The sequence below is a fragment of the Macaca fascicularis genome, chromosome 12 (assembly GCF_037993035.2).
Source record: "Macaca fascicularis isolate 582-1 chromosome 12, T2T-MFA8v1.1".
NCBI lineage: Eukaryota > Metazoa > Chordata > Mammalia > Primates > Cercopithecidae > Macaca > Macaca fascicularis.
Window position 1 is genome coordinate 138,188,966 of NC_088386.1, and position 22,037 is coordinate 138,211,002.

General features: G+C 48.4%; 1 protein-coding gene across 26 annotated transcripts in view; it reads right to left on the reverse strand.

Moving 5' to 3' along the window:
• LOC102123544 (contactin-associated protein-like 4) overlaps positions 1-22,037 on the reverse strand; it is a 213,023-nt gene that overhangs the window by 19,892 nt on the left and 171,094 nt on the right. For 16 of the 26 annotated variants that reach the window (XR_012420988.1, XM_074008653.1, XM_074008649.1 and 13 more), the window contains 3 exons: positions 15,125-15,295; positions 14,281-14,499; positions 1,657-1,896 (listed from right to left, as the gene is read on the reverse strand). Coding sequence is in view for 23 of the 26 variants with exons in the window: in XM_074008653.1 (XP_073864754.1) it covers positions 1,657-1,896; positions 14,281-14,499; positions 15,125-15,295 (630 nt within the window). In the remaining 3 variants the exon portion in view is untranslated. The remainder of the gene's footprint in view (positions 1-1,656; positions 1,897-14,280; positions 14,500-15,124; positions 15,296-22,037) is intronic. The other 10 variants (XR_012420989.1, XR_012420987.1, XM_074008651.1 and 7 more) reach the window with 1 other exon arrangement.

The following is a 22,037-nucleotide window of genomic DNA, read 5'->3' on the forward strand; positions in this document are numbered from 1 at the left end:
TTATTGATGTGGTCACACAAGACTCCGAGGCTCTCTTCACTTTCCCTCAGAATCTTTCCTTTCTAGTCTTCAGTTGGGGGATTCTTATTGCCCTGTCTTCAAGTTCACCGATTCTTTCTTCTGTTGAGCCCACAGGAATACACAATTGGTTCTTCAATTTCAGTAATCGTATCTTTCAGCTACTACATTTCCATCTGTTTTTAAAATGATTTCCATTGCTCTGTTGGAGTTCCGCATCAGCTTATTCATTGATGGTGTATTTTCTTTATTTCTCTGAACTTCATTTTCTTGGAGTAATATATAATATCTATTCAGTGTCTTTGCTGAAACAGTGAGAAAAATGGGCCATTCAGAGTCAGTTCTCAGTAACCACATCTTCCCCATGCATGTGGAGTATAATTTCCTGATTGTCCGCATGTGTGGTGTGTATCACTGACAGCTGGACACTGCAGAAGCCTCGCTGCAAACGCCCTTCTTTCTTGCCCTTGCTGCCTCTGCATCTTTGCCCTGCTGTTGGCCTGGTGGGTGGTTCACATGCCTGGATACAGCTGTGAGTCTGTTTCCCCCTGGGTTGCCCTCCGTGGATCCCTGCTGTCCCGGCGGCCTTTGAAGGTCTTCCTGAGGCTGTGGAGCTTGGGGATCAGGCGATGATTTGGGCAGAGATTGCATTAACACTAGGGGCTCGTTCATTCTGCTGTTCCTTTGCTTCTAGTGACCTGCCTTTCCCCATGTGTACCTGCTCTGCTGCCCTTGGCTCTGCGGGGGAGGCTTGTGCCACCAGCCCCTGTGCTGACATCATCTGAGGTTTTTTTTGGAACAACTGGATTTCTCCTGTGTCTTGAAATGGTGAGAGATGACTTGGTTTGTCAACACAGAGTTTTCCTGAAGTATAACATATAATTGTATTCTCACTATTTCTAGGCAGTTAATTCTTTTGAAAATCAACAGCTGATCCAATTTGGCATCCAAGCTTATACTCCAAAGCCCAATGAATGATGCTGCGCAGAGATTCCTGAGTGAAAGCGCTGGGTTTGTTTCATGGTGTTTTCCGTGCGTGCCCACGGGTGCATGAAATGCATCAGAACGTTCCCAGAATCATGCACATCTTACAACAGGCTCCTTCTATCTTGGCAAAGCATGGCTTATAACTTCTTAGGTGAGGGAGGCTGAAAAATATCCTATCACTTTGATTGTGTCACAAGATTATCCACAAATCCCAGAGCAAGAGGTTTAAGTGATTCTGTTACAGTTGTTTTGATATTTAATGGAAAATGTATTTATTATACTTGTCAAATATATTTTTGGAAAGCATTCTTCTTGTGACACTGGAAGGTATTACCTTAAATAATAATGTCATCTGAGTAGGTTTGAAACAGTCAAGGGCCATATGGGGCAGATTTTTAATAATATGTGATCTGAAAACATAAAATACACAGATAGTATTTCAATAAGACCACGGGATCAATACTGAATTTTACAGTAGAGTCGCATTTCCTTCTAATTAACAAAAAGATTGGCTGTAAAACAGTGATTTACCACAGGAATTTAGGAATTGAGATTCTTTTATGAAGTAGCTACACAGAAAATGTGTATTAAATCTTAAATGTCCACACAGCCCACACGCTGCTGTTGGCCCCGGTCCCCGCTGGCACTCACCACTAGAGCAGAAGGGCCCCGTGTATGCAGACAGCTCACAGTCACAGGAGAAGCCCTGGTGCCTCTCGCGGCACTGCCCCCCATGGAGACACAAGTGTCCGTAGGTGCTGCAGTGCCCAGGGCACCCAGGCTCCACACCAGGCGTGACCTTGGCCCTTCCCTCCAGGTCCAGGGTCCTCCCGTTCACCTGCAGTGCCCGAATGCAGCCCAGGAAGCCTCTCTGCCTCGCGGCCGTGCCACCTGAAACAGAGGCACAGAGCACAGCCAGTGACCTCGCCCGGGGGCTTCATGGGATGTGTAAGCGTCGCGACTTTCAAAGGTTTTAGGAACAAACATAACTTTAGAAACATAAATTTGGGGAATCTCCAGGAACACTGAAAAATTATTCCTTTCTTGAGAAAAGTTTAGTTTGGTTCATTTTATTCTAAACGATTCCATCTTAATTAACCAAGGAATTATTTTTAAAGTAGTCTCATTAGAATGAAGGACAAAATTTAAGAAAACACCAATATTACAGCAATAACTGTAACGCGATGTAGTGTACATTGATACGATTAGCTGAAGTGTGAAATTTTTTTCACATCATTGAAAACAAGCTTCTGTGGATGTCTGACAAAGACAGAGTGACAAGGACTAGGTTTACTCTCCCACTTTAAAAACAATGTAAAAAGCAGCTAACCACACACAAAAAACAATAGTTCTGGAGACGCTGCACATGAGATGCAAATGTCAAGGATCCCTGGGAGAGAGGGGATAAAGATGGAAGCCACAGGCATCTGCCTGGAGGGGTTCCCAGGACAGGAGGGAGGTGGTGAGAGCCAGAGAGGCCAGCGGCACTCAGCATCTGAAAGACGGGTGGGGAGCAGGGAGCTGGGGAGCAGGGAGCTGGGGAGCAGAGGGGTGGGGAGCAGAGGGGTGGGGAGCAGAGGGGTGGGGAGCAGAGGGCTGGGGAGCAGGGAGCTGGGGAGCAGAGGGGTGGGGAGCAGAGGGCTGGGGAGCAGAGGGCTGGGGAGCAGAGGGCTGGGGAGCAGGGAGCTGGGGAGCAGAGGGCTGGGGAGCAGAGGGGTGGGGAGCAGAGGGCTGGGGAGCAGAGGGCTGGGGAGCAGAGGGGTGGGGAGCAGAGGGCTGGGGAGCAGGGAGCTGGGGAGCAGAGGGGTGGGGAGCAGAGGGGTGGGGAGCAGAGGGCTGGGGAGCAGGGAGCTGGGGAGCAGAGGGCTGGGGAGCAGAGGGGTGGGGAGCAGAGTGGTGGGGAGCAGAGGGCTGGGGAGCAGAGGGCTGGGGAGCAGAGGGCTGGGAAGCAGAGGGGTGGGGAGCAGAGGGCTGGGGAGCAGAGGGCTGGGGATCAGAGGGCTGGGAAGCAGAGGGGTGGGGAGCAGAGGGCTGGGGAGCAGAGGGCTGGGGAGCAGAGGGCTGGGGAGCAGAGGGGTGGGGAGCAGACGGGTGGGGAGCAGAGGGCTGGGGAGCAGAGGGCTGGGTGGAGAAGAGTCTGGGCATCTGGAAGAGTCCACACCAGCACTGAGCTTAGCACTGGCTGACACATTCCACAAGAAAAACATCAGGGGCCAGGGACAGGGGGACTCAGAAGTTTAAAGGCAGCAGCCTCAGGGGATGCACTGGGCCATCTCCACAGCCACAGCAGAGATGAGCCACAGACTTCAGGGGCGCCTGGTATAGGACAGAACAAAGTTTTCTCTCAATAGTGAGAAACATTAATACTAAACTAATTGCTCTTCAGTCACACCTAAAAAAGCTTAAGAGCAAGACCACAAAAAACCAGGCTGTTTTCAAATACCTTCATTTCATTCCAGAAGATAGATAAAAAATTTGCAAAGAGGTACACAAATATCTATTATCCAGCAAGGTAAATTCACGAGGCCTAGTATCTGGTAAAGACAGACAGGTGTATAAAGAAGCAGGGATGAAAGGCAAGTCCTGGGGAGAAAAATCAACCGATTGACACTTATCTAGAAATGGCACCCACGAGGGAATTCACAGAGACGAATATTTTAAAAAGCTATTATGACTAAGCTAGAGGAATAATTGAACATTTAGAGACGTGAAAGATATTTCAAAACCCAAATTGAACTTTCAGAGATAAAATCTATAATTTTTGAGAAGGAAAAACCACATCAAATGAGATTAAATATTAAACATTTCAGAAGAAAAGATTAGTGAACCTGAATACTTGGCAATGTAAAGTAGACAAAATGAATCACGGGGACCAACAGGCTGAAAACAATAGCAGAAAAGTAGAGATCGTCCATCAGATCTGGGGAGATTTTAAGCAGCCTAACGGATGCTAGTGGCAGCTCTCGAAAGGGGAGAAAAATATTATGGCTGAAAATTGTCTGAATTTGATTCAAGCTGTAAACCTACAGTCTATGAAACTCTCTGAAATGCAAACACAACAAACAGAAAGGAAATAAACTAAGGCCCATCACTAAAAAGTTGCTTAAAAGTTCACATACATAAAAAATAATAAAATGAGCCAGAGACCAAACATGAAAGACAAGGACCACAGGAGAAGGGAAGCCAAAGCCAGGCCACTGGGCGGTGTCTGCGGAGGATGGGAAGGAAGCCACTGCCCGCGTAGAATTCTTCACCATAAAGGCTGCTTCCAGAAGTAGACGTGAGAGAGGCTTTTTCAGATAACAAAACCCGAAAGAACTCCTCGCCAGCACATCTGCACCAGACAAATGCTACAGCAGAAGGACGGGTTACCCAGCGGAGAGCTGGGTCTTCACACACCGTGTGGGTAAATCAGAAAAACATTTCTGCATTATCGTTAAAATATAGTGGACTATTTGAAAATATTCACATTGTCTTTTTTTTTTTTTTTTTTTTTTTTGAGAAGGAGTCTCACTCTGTCATCCAGGCTGGAGTACAGTGGTGCGATCTTGGCTCACTACGAGCTCCACCTCCCAGGTTCACACTATTCTCCTGCCTCAGCCTCCCGAGTAGCTGGGACTACAGGCGCCGCCACCACGCCCTGCTAATTTTTTGTATTTTTAGTAGAGATGGGGTTTCACTGTTTTAGCCAGGATGGTCTCTATCTCCTGACCTCATGATCCACCTGCCTTGGCCTCCCAAAGTGCTGGGATTACAGGCATGAGTCACCATGCCGGGCCACAGTGTCTTCTAAAGCACATGTCATGTAGAATCACGATATCTGACAACAAAAGCACAAAGGCAGGGGGAGGAGATAAAAATGCACAATTCTAGGTTTCTGTTGCTGTCCACGGAGTGCTAACAGGTCACCTGAAGTTGGACTCTAATATGTTAAAGACGACTATACACCCAAAACAACCAGTAATCTCTCCCACACACCCCTGAGCTACCACTAACAAGCCAGTGAAAGAGAGAAAATAGAATCCTATAAATTATTCCATCCAAACGAAAGCTGAAACAGAAACAGAAAAGGAACAGATGGGACAAATGGAAGATAAATAGTAAGTTGATAGATTTAAACTGAGTTGTGTGAAAAATCTTATTAAATATAAGTATAAACACAAGTGCAATTAAAAGACAGAAATAGATTGTTTAATAATACAATACTCCACTAAATGTTGCCTAAACAATACCCACTTTAAATATAAAGAACAAAGAGGTTACAAGTGAACAAGATGAGAAAGATACACCGTGGTAGCACTAATTGAAAGGAAGCTATAGTGGTTATAGTTATTTCAGAAAAAGTCCATTTCAGGCTGGGTGCAGTGGCTCACGCCTGTAATCCCAGCACTTTGAGAGGCTGAAGTGGGTGGATTGCTTGAGCCCAGGAATTTGAGACCAGACTGGGCAACATGGCAAAACCCCATCTCTTCCAAAAATAGAAAAAAGCATTGGTGTGGTGGTGCATGCCTGTAGTCCCAGCTACTTGGGAGGCTGAGGCTGGAGGATCAATCCCTTGAGCCCAGGAGGTCAAGGCTGCAGTGAGAACAAGACCCCATCTCAAAGAAAAAAAAAAAATCTCATTTCAAATAAAGGAAATCCCTAGAAAATGTCCAAGTAGTTGGAAAATAAACACAACACTCATAAAGAACACATGTGCCAAAGAAGAAATCAAAAGGAAAATTAAAAGTATTTTGAATTGAATGAAAATTAAAATACAAGCTATGAATATTTGCAGGTTGCAACTATAGCAGTATTTAAGTGACAATAGTTAGCAGTATAGGTCTATATTAATACAGAAGAAAGGCTTCCAATCAATTGCCTCACCTTCTAATTTAAGAAAATAGAAAAAGAAGAGCAATAAAACCTAAAGAAAACAGAAAAAAAATCAGAGTATTAATCAATGAACCAGAAAACATAAAAGTAGTAACCAATGAAACCACAAGCTGGTTCTTTGGAAATACCAGTAAAATTAATAAATGTCTATCAAGACTGATAAGGTGAGAGGGAGGGAAGCAGAGAGGGAGTTGGAGAGAGTGAGCGAGTGAGCCGGCAGATTACAGGGCTCATCAGTGGAGAAGGTGATAACACCTCAGTTTTAATCAGTATCACTAAAGGAATGTGAACATTTTATGCCAATAAATTTGACAAGTTGGCAGAAATGGAAGAATTCCTTGAAAGACTCAAACTACCAAAGTGCTATAAAGAGTAAATACACAGCCATAAAAGCTGTGTATCAATTAAAAAAATAAATTTATACTTGGAAACCTTCCCACCGTTGAAACCAAGAACAGAGATGGTGTTAGTATTGAATTCTACCAGATATTTAAGGAAGAAATAATTCTAATTGTACATAAATCTTCTAGAAAAATATAAAGAAGGGGACTATCTCCCAACTTATTCTATGAGGGAGCATTACACTAATACCAAAACTAGACTGAGTATTAAAGGAAAAGAAAATTACACAGATATTCCTCATGAAAACAATACAAAAATTCTAAAAAGAATTTTAGCAAATCAGATCCAACAATATATATCAAAAAAGGATAATTCAGGCTGGGTACGGTGGCTCACACCTGTAATTTGGGTGTGAGCATTTGGGGAGGTCAAGGTGGGTGGATCACCTGAGGTCAGGAGTTCGAGACCAGCCTGGCCACCATGGTGAAACCATCTCTACTGAAAATATAAAAATTAGCTTGGTGTGGTGGCACACGTCTGTAATCCCAGCTACTCGGGAGGCTGAGGCATGAGAATCGCTTGAACCTGGGAGGTGGAGGTCGCAGTGAGCTGAGATGGTGCCACTGCACTTTAGCCTGGGTGACAGAGCAAGACTCTGTCTAAAAATAAATAAATAAATAAATAAAATAAAATAAAAAATAAAAAAAACAGAATATGCATCATGAGATCAAGTAGGTTTTATCTTAGTAATGAAAGTATTTTTCCTTTTTTAAATCAATAATATCTCAATATAATTCACCATGTTAATAAAATCATTTAAAAGAACAGACATCTGATTACACCAATGAGTGCAGAAAAAGCCTTTGATGGAATCCAGCGTCCACTCCTGATAAAGTCTCTCAGCTGGCTAAGAATAGAAGAGAGGCTCCTTAACCTGTGGTGAGGACATTGCCAATATTACGGCACTGGTGAGAGGCTGAGACCTGTGAGGTCAGGCAAAAATTCTGTTCTGAGCACACCTGTGCAATTTGTACTGGAGATTCAAGCCAGTGCCATAGGCAAGAAAATATGGGAACAAAGCATCCGTCCTGGAAGGAAGAAGTAAAGCTGTCTTTATTTGTACATCCCATGATTTTCTATGCAGACCATTTGCTGGAATCTACAAACAAGCTACTAGAGGCAATAAGTAGATTTAGCAAATTTGTAATTAAAATCAAAACAGAAAAAAATCTGCTGTATTTGAAATGTCACTTACAGTGACATTAGAATATTAAATTATCAGGAATGCATCTAATTAAAAAGGTATAGAAATATTTTACATGTCAAACTAAAATATAGTATTGAGAAAAGAATTAAAGAACGAAAAGATACGCCATCTTCATGGAACAAATTATCAATATTGTTAAGAAGTTAATCTGCCCCCAAATTCACTCACAGATTCAACACAATTCCAATCAAAAGTCAAGTAAGGCTATTTTTTGCAGAATTTGACGAGGTGATTCTCCACTTCATGTGAGATGCCGTGGGTTCTGGGATAACAGGAACAACGTCACGAGCTTGCAGAGTGGGTGCGTAGTTTCCCAGTGGGTTCAGTGCCAGCCTGGCACATGCCGAAGCTACAGGCACAGAAGGCATATGTGAGTAGACTTCCCACTGTCTCATGGTGACTTTTGGTGGAAATTTACTTTTTCTTTGGTTGCCCATGTGGAAAAATTTGCCGTAGTCCATTTATCCACTTAAAAAACAGAAATTGTGTGTCTTTTGACCAAGCAAAATGGAGGCATTGCATCCCTTATTTTGATTCTGCAGTGGCTTCTCATTGCCTTAAGCTGACTATTCAATGGGCCGTGGGACTCGCAGGCCTTCTGCCCAGGGCCTTGCTCCCTTCCTGACACTGGGGCTTCTGAGGCTTTCTTCTGCTTTCCTTGGACTGTGCTCCTCCTGCCACACGAGGCTCCTGGTGCCCTGTCTGTGTCCAGCTCTATTTACAGGAGCCCAGCTGGGCTGAGGCTTCCTGGGCCCTTGGCCGGCCCTCAGCCAACCCTCCCTGGGAGTCCCAGCCTGCCCCTGGGCCTGGCCTTCCTGGTGCTGGAGCATCTGGTGCTGAGTGGCCAGGCCCAGGCACGTTTCCCCAGGTTCCTCTGCATCTGTGTCTCAGTGCTGGACACAGAGTGGCAGGTGGAAAGGGCAGCGTCTTCACAGTGTCAGGTGGAAAGGCGAGTGTCCTCAGGGTGTCAGGTGGAAAGGAGAGTGTCCTCACAGCATCAGGTGGAAAGGCGAGTGTCCTCACAGTGTCAGGTGGAAAGGGGAGTGTCCTCACGGTGTCAGGTGGAAAGGGGAGTGTCCTCACGGTGTCAGGTGGAAAGGAGAGTGTCCTCAGAGTGCTCTGCGTCTCCCCCAGCCTGTGGCCAGGTTTAATCACCTTTGTGTCCCCAGTGCCCTGAGTGTTGCCTGGACATGGTAAGAATGCAGTCACTGCAGGAAACATGGGCTGTGGTCTGTCTGTACCTGGAAATGGGCGCTCCTGGCTTCCCATGAACTCAGAAGGAGGAAGGGTGAGGCCACAGGGGGCTGGGCCAGGGCTGTGCAGGCAGCGTCTGGGAGGTGACCACCCTCCGCTCTCTCCCTCACATGGCCAAGTGGCGGCTCACACCAGCTGGGAGGAGGCACAGAGCCATCCCCGTTCATGTCTCTTCCATGTTTCTAGCTCGACAGAAGCTTGAGCACAACACGTGATACTGAGAACGCCTCTGTGAGGTCCAGGGTTGGGACCAACGAAGGAAGTGCCAAAAAGACGGGCCGTGCACTGGGTGGATGCAGGTGGCGGCCAGGCTGCTCCAGCCCAGAGCTTCAGAGAGGCCACTGGCAGGAGAAGACAAAACCTCGCTGCTGTTCACAGGCTCAGCAGTTATGAAACAGGATTGGTGATTTAAAAACCAAATATACACACAGGTAGGTAACTTCATTCATAAATGATAACTCATTTTTATTTTATTTTTTTTACTTTTAAGAATTTAAGAGTCTCTAACCAAAGCTCTGACTTCATTTTCTCAAGATATGATACCTGGATGAACATATAAAGTTGAACATTTTTTTTTTTTTTTGGTTTTGAGATTTCTTAGTTTAAGTAAAGGTTACATTTAATTTTAAATACTATTTTGGGACATGGAGTAGTAGGTAGTAGTATCTTTTCAAACATTTGGGGAGAGAGGCATTGCCGGCTGGAGTGGGCATCAGTGCTTCAGTCAAGATTTCATCTTTCTGGCAGGCTCTTTTATGGGGGTTAACGATATATGCTCCCAAGAGCTGGTTAGGAAAACATGCCCAGGGTGTCCGTGGCCCCAGGCCTAAGGGAAGGAAGCAGCTGGGACTTGACCCTCTTCCCGGAGACACCTGTCTATGGAAGCTGCTGGGATGAGCCGTGCAGCCCTGACTGGAGAAGGACGGTGGAGGTGAAAGCCCAGACCATGCGGGCCCTGCGTCTCCTCCATTTACACCCCAGCACTGCCTTGTAGGGGCAGCCCAGCCCCACAAAAGCACCTACGAGGGGAGGCGAGGGAAACCTTGAGGGGCCACTCAGCTCACGAGGCCGTGCTGTTAACCCTGGAGCGGGAGCAGGAGGGAAAACCCGGCCGGGTTGGTGGAGACCTGCGGCCACAAGAGCAAGTGCCATTTAATTATGCGGCGTCCACCACATTCAAGCCTCTCTTGTAGAGACAACGGGCATCTGACTTCTTAAAAACGACGTTGTTTTTCACATACATAATATTCTTCCTCACTGGCATTTGATGGCACAGAAGACGGCTTTCTAGAATTTGTTAACTATGGGCTTCGGATACTGTGTCCAGCCCCAGAAGCCTCTTAAATTCGTATCCTATGTTAGAGACCCTGCTCCGGCCAGCACCGTCTATGAGATGCTGCTCTGCTGGGCCCACATCCTTCAGCTGCTGTGGGTCTCTGCTTCCAGCCAGAAGGCGGCAGGTCCTCAGCCCACTTGTGGTGCCCAGAAAGGTCTGAATCTCCTCAAATGCAGCAGTGCCACGCTATCCGGGGGTCCTGGATACCTGACACAGCCCAGTGAAATTGAGAATGTAATTTAAATAAAAATAGCGCTTATCTAAATAAGACAACTAGTGGTTTTTTTGATGAAACTCTTAGAGGTAACATCTCGTGACTTCTATCCCACACGAGGGTGAAACTTCCTCCGTTTCCTATTTTTATGCTACACGAGAAAACAGTTAACTTCCTATTTTTTCAGTGGTGTCTTATGTTTTTGAAGATGTTTCTTCTGTGTAGTCTGCGATAAATGCTATTGTTACAAAATAAAGCAACAGCCACTCTGAAAACACAGCACAGTCTTCGTGACGCCTGCGTGTGCCCCAGCTACAGAGGACAGCTCAGTGCAAGCAGGTAATGTTCCCGAGGAATTGGTATCTGAGGCACAAGGCACTGTGAGCTGTGACCCTCGCCCTTGCAAATAAGGACAATTTGAATTTCTCTGAGCATTGGTGCTACAGACATCTCACTCTAGACCAGATTCTGCCTCTGAAGTCGGGGCTGGCCGTCGAGGGGCTGCCGCAGTCTTCACGGCTGAAGCTGATAGCAGCTGTCTCAAATGCTGAGTGAGCCCAGGGCGAGCTGACCCCAGAAAGGTGGGCTGGGTGGCCCAGGAAGGGCCCTGGACACTCCTTTGGAGGGGAAGAGAGGCAGGTGCTGCCTGCACCCTGGGGAATGAGGTGGGAGGCAGCCGACCAGCTGTCCTCAGAAGCCCACCTCTCAGCCATCTTGTTCTCATTATCAAGAATATAATAAAGACATTGTAAATTTCCCTGAAGATAGACAAAAGTGCAAATGAGCAATACAGTCAAGAAAAGGTGGGACCTGTTTGGAAGACAGTGTTTGGTGAATCACTGAACCAGAAACCAAATTGCTCTGCTAGGTTTATCTGGAAATTGTGGCATTTTGTTTGCATTGAGGCAACCTTTTATTTTTTCTCATCAAAGTAGGTAAAATATTGAGTTACTGAAATCAAACCCAAATTTCTCTCATCTTATAATTATATAAGATTATATAATTATAATTGAGAAATAAATGACATTTTGAGAAAAGCAACCCTTTCAAAAATGTGTGTTGTGCTCACTTAATTTCCCATAAATAATGCCTGCAATTTTATTTGCATTAAACAACTGAGCCACAAACATAAGATTAAATTAAGGGATTCCATACAAATGTCTCCCAAAATGCATATACTGTGTGTGCGTGTGTGTATGTGTGTGTGTGAGAGTGCTTGCGGGTGTGAGAGAGCATGTGACTATGTGTATTTGTGAATGTGTGTGTGCCTGTGTGTGAATGTGTGTGTGCCTCTGTGTGTGTGCCTGTGTGTGAATGTGTGTATATACTTCCATGTGTGCGTGCCTGTGTGCGTGAATGTGTGTATATACTTCCATGTGTGCGTGCCCGTGTGTGTGTGTGCATGTGTGCCTGTGTGTGTGAATGTGTGTATATACCTCCATGTGTGCGTGCCTGTGTGCGTGTGTGTGCCTGTGTGTGAATGTGTGTATATACTTCCATGTGTGCATGCCTGTGTGTGTGCGTGTGTGTGCCTGTGTGTGAATGTGTGTATATACTTCAATGTGTGCGTGCCTGTGTGTGTGTGTGCATGTGTGCCTGTGTGTGTGAATGTGTGTATATACCTCCATGTGTGCGTGCCTGTGTGCGTGTGTGTGTGCCTGTGTGTGAATGTGTGTATATACTTCCATGTGTGCATGCCTGTGTGTGTGCGTGTGTGCCTGTGTTGAATGTGTGTATATACTTCCATGTGTGCGTGCCTGTGTGTGTGTGTGCGTGTGTGCCTGTGTGTGTGAATGTGTGTATATACTTCCGTGTGTGGGCATGGTGCATGTTCGTAACTACAACCGAAGTGCCCTGGAAGAGAATCACAGAGAGGAGCCCTGTACCTGGACACAGCAAAGTGCTCCATCCCAGAGCTCCCTGAAAATGTCTTGGGTTTGATTACATTTGGGAATTCAGAAATTGAAAGACTTGACTCATTGGGAGGGTGTTTTAAAACATCAGGGACTGGCAGATGCGGCCAGTCTCTGACCTCACAGGCACTGGCTGTGCAGGGGCTTCCCTGCTTGCAGCAAATCTCTCCTGAACTCAGCCTTGGGAAGGCTGTGGACACCGGGCATGGTGGAAGCAGGTGCAGCTCCCGGGACCTGACGTGGGTGGCCACAGCCCAGAGCAGACTGCACTTGCCAGTTTGAGGACAGTTCCTGTCTGCTCCATTTTTCAGAGTAGAAAGGCCACTTCTATGGTTTTAATTGTGGTGCCAGGCTCAGGAGAGGAGATGTTGATGTGAGACCCAGTCTGAGATTTCGCGTTAAGGCAGATGTCCATGATTCAGGAATTTACCACGAACTCACCAAATATAAAAACCAAGACAGCTGGCCGGGCGCGGTGGCTCACGCCTGTAGTCCCTGCACTTGGCCGAGGCGGGCGGATCACGAGGTCAGGAGATCGAGACCATCCTGGCTAACACGGTGAAACCCTGTCTCTACTAAAAAATACAAAAAATTAGCCGGGCGTGACGGCAGGCACCTGTAGTCCCAGCTACTCGGGAGGCTGAGGCAGGAGAATGGCATAAACCCGGGAGGTGGAGCTTGCAGTGAGCAGAGATCGCACCACTGCACTCCAGCCTGGGCGACAGAGGGAGATTCCATTTCCAAAAAAAAAAAAAAAAAAAAAAAGAAAAGAAAAGAAAAAAAACCGAGACAGCTAAGTGGGGTTGACAGACTTTTCATCCTCAGAACACAGGGTCCCGGCGGCAGAGTCACCCTATGAATTTTCCGCATAGTATTGCAGAAATTGTTTTATTTTATTTATAGGTACTCATAACTTATACAACTATATATTACACACATTATTCAAATGTGGCCATACGATCTCAATTAGGGCATTCGGCACAGTGCCTAAGTATCTCTTTAATAGACTAAAATAGTTCAAAAAAGTAAAAAAATACACAGAAAATACTAAAATTAAACGTTTATAAAATTAACAATAAGCTTTTTTTTTTTTTGACTAGCGAAAGCTTGTAGATGATTGCTTAAGCACAGAAATGTGTGGGGATCCTAAAAGTTCAAACATCCGCCTCACTGAGATTCCAGCAAGAGTCCGTGATTATTTTTCATTGATTGGAGTTCCTGATAAATAGCTTTTTTATTCTTTTGAAAATGCGGAGGAGTAGTCAGAGGGAGTAATCCTTCTGTCTTCTTGAAGCCAAATGAGAATAAAATCATTTGTGGACAACACAACACAAAGCCAAAACCAACCAATAAGTCAGGGTAGGAGGCCCCGAAACCAACCAGTAAACCAGGGTGGGAGACCCCAAAACCAACCCTTAAGCCAGGGTAGGAGGCCCCGAAACCAACCAGTGAGCCAGGGCAGGAGCCAGGGCCCCCACTCCAGGCTGCGGGGCAGTCACAGCAAATGGCTGCCGAGGGTCTGGCTTGCCTGGAAATGTGAGCAAGCGACGGGGTAGGGAAGGAGGTGGGGAGCAGGAGGAAGGTGAGTGGGCCGTGGCCACCTCCCTCCTGGTTTCCTTCTGGCCCCAGTATTGGGGCACCCAGGGGAGCACCTGCTGCAGCTTCCGGGCGGGCGTCCACCTCCAGGTAGAGACCAGTGGTTGGTAATGGCTGCCACACCATTCACTGGGCAGGACGCAGCCAGAGCAAAGTGCCCCGGAGCCGGTCCTGGATGAGCTCATCGCCGAGCACCCGGCCGGAAGTGGGGACGCGGCCCGGGGGATGAGCTCATCGCCGAGCACCCGGCCGGAAGTGGGGACGCGGCCCGGGGGATGAGCTCACCGCCGAGCACCCGGCCGGAAGTGGGGACGCGGCCCTGGGGATGAGCTCACCACGGAACACCCGGCCGGGTGTGAGGACGCGGCCCTGAGTGGTGCCTCAGCTGTCACCCAACCCCGCCTGCTCTCTGCTTCCTCTCCAGCTGTCTCTACAGCACCCGCGGGACTGGGAAGCCAGCAGCGCGGCTCGCACTCACCCACGAAGAGCTGGCTGTTGAGCTGCAAGAGCCTGTGTCCATCCTCGGGGGCCTGGCGGGTGCTGGGGGGCAGCAGGTCCACCTGCAGCAATGCCTCCTTCACGTTCCTCTCGGCTCGGACCAGGTGCCACCGGTTGTCACTGAGGGGAGTGGGCGACTGCACCGTGAGCTCGCAGGGCCCGTTTCCCACGTCGAACGAAAAGGCCACTTCTGCGGGGGCTGGAAACATCCCACAGGGAAGCAGTGTCAGCGACAGCCGAGGAGGGGCCTGAGCTTGGACCATGGGGAGGGCTCCCCGGTGGCAAGGGCGTGGGGCCCTCAGGCGGGGAGTCGACTTTTGGAGTCGGGTGAAAAGGCAAAGTTAACTTATGTATACGGGAAAATAAATAAGCTCAGAATGTACAGTTCAGTTTACTAAGTAAGGAACTGGAAAGGTAATGACCTGTGGCAGAGAAACTAAACCACCTGGGTCTGTGGAGAATTTCGTCCTGAACCTCACACAGTTTGATGAGCAGGTTGGGGGCATTGGTCGTAACACGGCAGGTCTGTGCCACGAAGGGACTGGGAATTCAGGAACGCCTTGTGGACGCCCTGGTGGGACCCAACGCCCTGTTTGTACCCAGCTGAATGCAGACAGGTCCTGCCCACGGGCTGCCAGCTGTGCTGCCGCGGCACATGGCCGGTCTCTTTGACCAGCGGTGAGTGGAACTCACAGACCTGAGGGCTGGAAATGAACCAGTCGGGGTGGAGCTGATGACAGGGGCAGGGGGTGCTTCACACACAAAACCGCCCAAGAGCTTACAACAAAGTAACAAGTGCCCCGTAGAGCTTCCCAGACACTCACAGCGCAGCTCCAGGCTGATGAAGTCCGTGATCCCCAAGTTTTCCAGAAACACCCCAGAGGAAGCCGTCGTCTTGAAAAAGAATGACACATCAGCGCTGAGCTCTCCATGGAAGGTGGGGAAGTGAAGGTAGGAGGCCTCCGTGTGGAAAGACGCCGAGTTCCAGAAGGACCCTGACGGGAGAAGGGGGAGAAGGCAGCAAACCCGTGAGGCATGTCAAACGTTCGCTGCTGAGTGCAGCCGCAACCTAAGAAGGCCGCGTTTGTGTTCTTTGTGACGTTTTCCTGAACATGAGGTCTGCGCGCAGAGTCGGCGGTTGATGAGAACCGGGAGGTGCGGGGCCCGCACGGCACAGGAAGGAATTCACCTTCGATGTATGAAGTGTCTTCACTCTGAACGCCTTACCCAGGCAAATCACTTCAATAATGTTCCACCATACTTTATCAAAACATTGGTTTGTTCATCATTTGATATTTTAAGCACCTTTGTAAATTTAAGTTAAAGAAAATATCCTGCAGAAACCCCCTGAGCTGGCCACGCTCACCTTCCCACCCAGGCGTCCGGAACTTCTTCACACCCAGTCAGGGCCACCACCACGTGGCAGGAGCCCCGGCTCTCATCCAGGCCTGGGTGGTAATTCCTCCTCCAATGAGAAGATTCATCAGTGGAACCCTCGCCTCATGCTACGACTGTGTCTCACAACACACGCTTTTCATCCAACAATCTCCACGGCTCCTCAGAAAACTGGATTGGAAAATAACCACTTTTTTTATACTGGTTTCTGTTAGTGTAATTTCTTTTATTATTATTATTATTATTATTATTATTATTATTATTTCTTGAGACAGAGTCTTGCTCTGTCACCCAGGCTGGGGTGCAGTGGTGCGATCTCAGCTCATGGCAAGCTCCGCCTCCCACGTTCACACCATTCTTCTGCGTCAGCCTCCCCAGCAGCTGGGACTACAGGCGCCCACCACCACACCCAGCTAATTTTTTTGTATTTTTAGTAGATACGGGGTTTCACCGTGTTAGCCAGAATGGTCTCGATCTCCGACCTTGTGATCTGCCCACCTTGGCCTCCCAAAGTGCTGGGATTACAGGCGTGAGCCACCGTGCCCAGCCTGTTAGTGTAATTTCATATCACTTATGATCAATGCAAAATAAATGGCTTAAAACATTTTAACAGTGCTCAAGTTGATAAAAGCATCTTCCCGAGTGATTAGCACATTAATGGAAATGGAATTCCAAAGGCATGTAATATAATCCTGTCATATGTAGTAGATTTAAATGACTGTCCATTCATGGTTTTTATCTGGACTTTCATTCCCTCTATTTTATCTGGTTGTCCACAGTTGCCGTTCTGAGGCAATGCCGTGAGCTTCTCTGGATTTAGCTTGACGCTGGCTTTCGTGGAAGGCCTGTGGTGTGGTGTGGTGGTGAAGTGGGACCCAGCGGCTGTGCATGACCCTGAAGACTCAGCCAGGTACTGGCTATGCTGTCCTGGACTCCAAAGCTGCCGGTGTTGCCTCGAAAGTTCTGGGGCATCCATCGTAAGCATAGATCGTTATGCGAACAGCCCATTCCTCGTCACTCCCCAGACTTCATAACATCCTCACACCTAAATTACTTTTCCTGGAGAATGAGTTCATGCAGAGTGTCAGAAAAACAGCCACATCCCACTATCCATTCCCTCTGTTACCACGGGGAGGGAGACCCCACTCGCCTCTGCTCTGAGCAGGCGCAGATCCACGTTCGGTCCCATCTGGGGCCGAGGATGATGCTCCGCTCATCCACCTCTCAGCTTCACCTGGAGGAACTCATATTAAGGAGTCCGTGCTCAGGTTTTCGGCAGCTCACATGCAGCCAGCTGCCCGTTTGCTGGGTTTCCGTTGAGAATTCTTTCTGAAGATGTTTCATTTTTCTCTGGAGCAGTCTCTGGTTAAATGAAGCTACAAGCACATTTCTTAACTTCTGTGTTACTGTTGTTCCTGGGCTTGGCCATAGTGAATGTGAATTAAGATGATGCCTGGCACCCGGCTGGGATGTGAATTAAGGCGATGCCAGGCACCCGCCGGGAAACCCCACGTTTGTAGTCTCAGGCGAGTCCCTGGAGATGCCTCGAGATCATCACAGTGCTTTTAGTTGAACAATTGCAGAAAAAAAAAATATGTGATTTAAGATGGCAGGAAAGACAGAAAATCAGGCCTATTCCCACCCTGGCCACTGTCAGGAGTGTCTGGGTTCCTTAAAATCCCAAAGTAGAGGAAATCGTGAAAGGATGTCTCTTATTTCATTTTAGCTTTGTGAGCGGGGGGCTCGTTTAGTCCAGTGGATGAGAATCTGCTCCACACGCTGCCCGTTTACACAAGGGCCACTCCAGGACAGAACCTTCGGCTCCCTGAGGGGCTGAACCTCACAGGAAGTTGGTCAGCTGGGAACCGGAAAAGCAAATGCGGCTGCCCCCACGCGGCTCCACACACACCTGGAGCCCTGGGGTCCTCTGCCCCGCGTACAGGTGGGCAGGAGAGGGTGCCGGAGGCTCTCTGGGGAGTGGCTCCAGGGTGTTCCTGGCAGGAGCCATGGCCTCTTGTGCTATACAGGGCTCAGGTGGAAGCACAGTGGGCCCGAGTCACCCACCAGGAAGGGCTCAGCACAACCACACGAGCCTCCGCGCAGCAGGGACTTGGTGACAGCCCTGCTCCAAGGTGACTTCCTGTGTGTGTGTGTAATGCAAAGGGTTACAGAACCCAAAAACAATTTCCATACCAGAGAGGGGGTGGAAGCTGCATTCACTTGTGTGTGTGTGTGTGTGTGTATGTGTGTGTGTGTAACCCAAAGGGTTACAAAATCCAAATACAATTTCCACAGCAGAGAGCGGGGTGGAAGCTGCATTCACTTGTGTGTGTGTGTGTGTGTGTGTGTGTGTGTGTGTGTGATGCAAAGGGTTACAGAACCCAAGTGTGAATTCCACAGCAGAGAGGTGGGTGGAAGCTGCATAGTGGAGATGTGGAAATAAACTCTACAGACACAGGGTCTAAGACGGGGCACCCAGGGACTGTGCACGTACAGTGTGGATGATGTCTGTGCATGTGTAGTGTGGATGACACACAGATGGTGTTCACCTTTTACACGAAGGGTGGATGTGTTGTGCGCATATTGTACATAACTTGGTGAACCTCCACTCACAAAGTTAAAATGAAACAAGAGACCTGCCTTCAATGTTTTTCTCCGATAGACATTGCCCATTCAGGAAAATAAGTTTTATTAGCCCTATGGGATTAAGGTTTATTTCATAAATATTTTCTTTTTTAAATTTCTATTTGATCTACAAATAAACCTTCCAAATAATAAATTAATTATTTTTTAAAAGGAAGAGAAAACTTGTTAAAAGGCAGGTGGCTTTATAAAGCAAGGATGCTTACTTCCAAGATCAAAGACACACACAATGTAACCATATGTTTCTTAAATCTAGGAATAGAAATTATAAAATTGCTGAGGTACTAACTTTTTCTTTTCAAATTTGCCTTTCTGATTATTTACAAAAATGAACTGGTAAGCCTGGCTTTTTAACAAAAAGAAAACACCAGGAGTGGTTATAATTTCCCTGTTGAGAGCACAGATACTCTTGATTTTAGACTTCAATGGTTCCTCTTTTGAAATTTGTAATGCTGTTTCCTAATGTTGGGGAAAATTATAGGAATCAAATATAAAGCAAAACAAAATGAAAATCATGCAATATGCTGGATATAATTACAGTTTTTGGTTGGTAGAACAGCTGGAAAGAGAACAAAGCTATTCATGAACATGTGCATAAAAAAGCCACCCTCGTCCGGAGACACGTGCAGCATGAAACTGTCAGGCCGACGGGGAGGGATCATCACTCTCAGAAGTCATCCCTGACGGCAGCGCTCAGGCCGATGGGGAGGGATCATCACTCTCAGAAGTCATCGCTGACGGCAGCGCTCAGGCCGACGGGGAGGGATCATTACTCTCAGAAGTCATCGCTGACGGCAGCACTGAGGAGCCAGCTCAGCAGACACACGGCTGGGTCTTCTGTGCACACCTTTGCCTCCAGGTTAGAGGGTGGCGTTTCTGACATCAGCAGCTCGACACAGACTCCGGAGGCACAGGCCTGCGTCCAGCACCTGCAGCAGAGCAGCACACACCGGGCCGTTCCTCTGTTCCACCGCTGTTCATTCTCACAGCCACCAAGAATCAGCCAGTCACAAAGGAGTGGAAAGAAGCAACTCTGGACCCAAATTTCCGTCTGTGCTCCCGTGTGACCGGTGCAGGACGTGGCGTGGAGGGAGCCCCGGGCCTCTGTTCAATGTTCCTGTGGATTCCTCGGGCTGCCGCAGGCTCCTCGCCAACAGGTCCAGGGGCACCTCTGTCCTGCAATGTGGCCCGGCGGCACCGGTGCAACTGGGCACACTCTCTCCCTGCCCTGAGGCCCGCCGGGGTCCTCCTCAAAGCACCGCTGCTCAGAACTTCTGGCCCATCCCACATGCCCACTGCCCTCTGCCCTGGAGGGCTCTGCCCTTGGTCCTTCCCTTCCCCAGATACCCACTGCCCTCTGTTGCCTCCCCCTCCAGCCTCCCGAGTCCAACACCCCCCTCTCTGCTCTGCCCATGCCCATCTTGGGCTTTGGAGCAGCTCACACCTGAGCTCTGCACACAGGTCCCAGGCTCTGCCACTCAGACCCAACCCTCAAGGCTGCCGGACTCATAAATCACATCCACTGCCCATTCAATCTTTCTGCTTTTATCTTCGGATCCAGCCCCAGTTCGATCCGTACCACCCGGCCTCTGTTGAAGCTGCTTCAGCTCAGACTGGGTCACAGCAACCCTCAGCCAGGCCCCACATGCTTGGTTCCTGCTGAGCAAGACTCTCTTCCTCGTGTGCTGGATGCTGGACCCCCCCGTCCTCCTCAATCCAGGCCTTCTCCTGGACGCAGCCTTCTGTGGAGCCCCCCCTTGCCCCTGCCCTTCCCTCCTCCCCGGTCCCTGGCACCGTCCTGTGGGTGTGGGGTGCACCTGTTCTCTTCCTCACTGTGGCCCCCAGGAGAGTGGTGCCGCCATGGCCTCCCTGTTGCATCACTGGAGCCACTCACATATTGCTTCACTGAAGGACTTGGCAACGTTTCCTGTTTTCTTCAGCCACAGAAAATTCAGAATATGCCTTTCGTTTGGTTTTATAATGTGCCCTCCAACAAACCCTCCTGTGCTTCGCGGATCAAATGGAGAGAGGGAGGCAGGGAGGAAAGAAGAGGAGCGGGCAGGCAGGTGACCAAAAGAGAACAGTTCCAAGCAGAGCGAGGGATTCAGAATTTCAGACTGGGATGGATTCCTGGCCCTGGGCAGGTGGCCCCGGTGCAGCCCCAAAACCTTTTTGTGAGGGCAGGGTTGATCCCCTTCGCCCAAAGTGGTTTAGGCACAGCAGTGCCCGAGGGGAGAGAATCAAGGACAACGTTGTCTAAGGGGCAGCCTCCTCCGGGCTGCACGGCTGCACGCCCTGAATATTCATGCTCTCTGGGCAGCTAGGATTTCCCAGACAGCTGCTCCAGTCACGCAGAAGAAATGAAAGAGCCAATGCCAGCAGCTCAGCCATGGTTTTTCCTCCCACAGGACACTTAGAGGAAGGTTTTCCAATGCCAGGTAGCAGCAGGGCCGATGTTTACATTAAGTTTAAAATGATCAGAATTCAAATGTCAAAGATTTATAATGGCTTTTCAGGTTAATCATCAAACTGAACATGAAAATAAAGTGTCTCTCTCCCGCTTGTGAAAGGTTGGCGCGGCGTACACACCTCTGGGGAAGGAAGGTGCCGTGATGGAGCCGGTTCACAGAACTTATCTCCCCGAAACACTGACCAAACAAAGAGCTATTCGTAAAAATGCAAAAGCACAGCGGATGACCAACAAAGCAGCTTTCAGGGGCTGCCCGAAACCCCGTGTGGCTCCCGCCTGATTTCCAGGCTGACATCTGGGCCTGTTCTGATGGCCATGGGCTGCTTCTGGTGGCCAGTTCCAGCCTGTAAGGCGCTTACCCAGCACGGGCATCCTCCCTGCCAGGACCCACAGACTAAAAACCTAATAGAGATGTGAACAGAAGAGACCCCAGTTCTCTCATGAATCATGCTGAGCTTGGAGCAGTGGAGGACTGCTCTGAGCCAGGCAATCAGAGAGAAACTAGTGAAAATCTTGGGGGAAAAGAATCTATGATCAACACAGGGCAGACTGAGGGGTCACTGAGGTGCGAGGATGGAGCCAGAGGCAGGGGCTGAGGGCACAGAGCAGGAGAGAGCAGCTGTCAAGGAGCGCCTATGACAGGCAGGTGCATGGTGGTGCTTGTATGATCATCGATCACATCTGTTCTTCCAAACTCCTACAATCCTACAACAACACATCACAAATGTGTGCTAAGGTTTTAATTTAGAACAAATAATTGCTCTGTTTTTAAGTTCCAGTTAAGAACTTGGACCATAAAATATCTGAGAAAGGTAAAAAAAAAATGTGGGTGGTGAAGCCACTGAGGTGCGTCCGAAGTCACCAGATGTCTCAGAGGGAAGTGAGGTTGGGCATGCACTGCCTCACTGTGAGGAGGTGCTCACAGGGACTGGGGACTGGTCTCCACCTGGGAAGGTCCTGCTGCAAATGCATAGTGACCATGAAAGCTGCAATTACATTTAAAAATATTGCTTTAGGTTGCAAATATTGTGAGAAGATGAAATCACAGGAGCCACTGTTACAAAAGAGGGAGAGAGAGAGAGAGAGAGAGAGAGAGAGAGAGAGCGAGAGAGCGCTAGAGTTGCAGAAATCAAGAAGTGAAAAAGCGAAATGCACTTGGTTCGTTTGTTTCCAGCCAATGTTCTGATCCTGCCATCCGGGTAGTGAGAAGCCGAATGCATGCCTGGTTT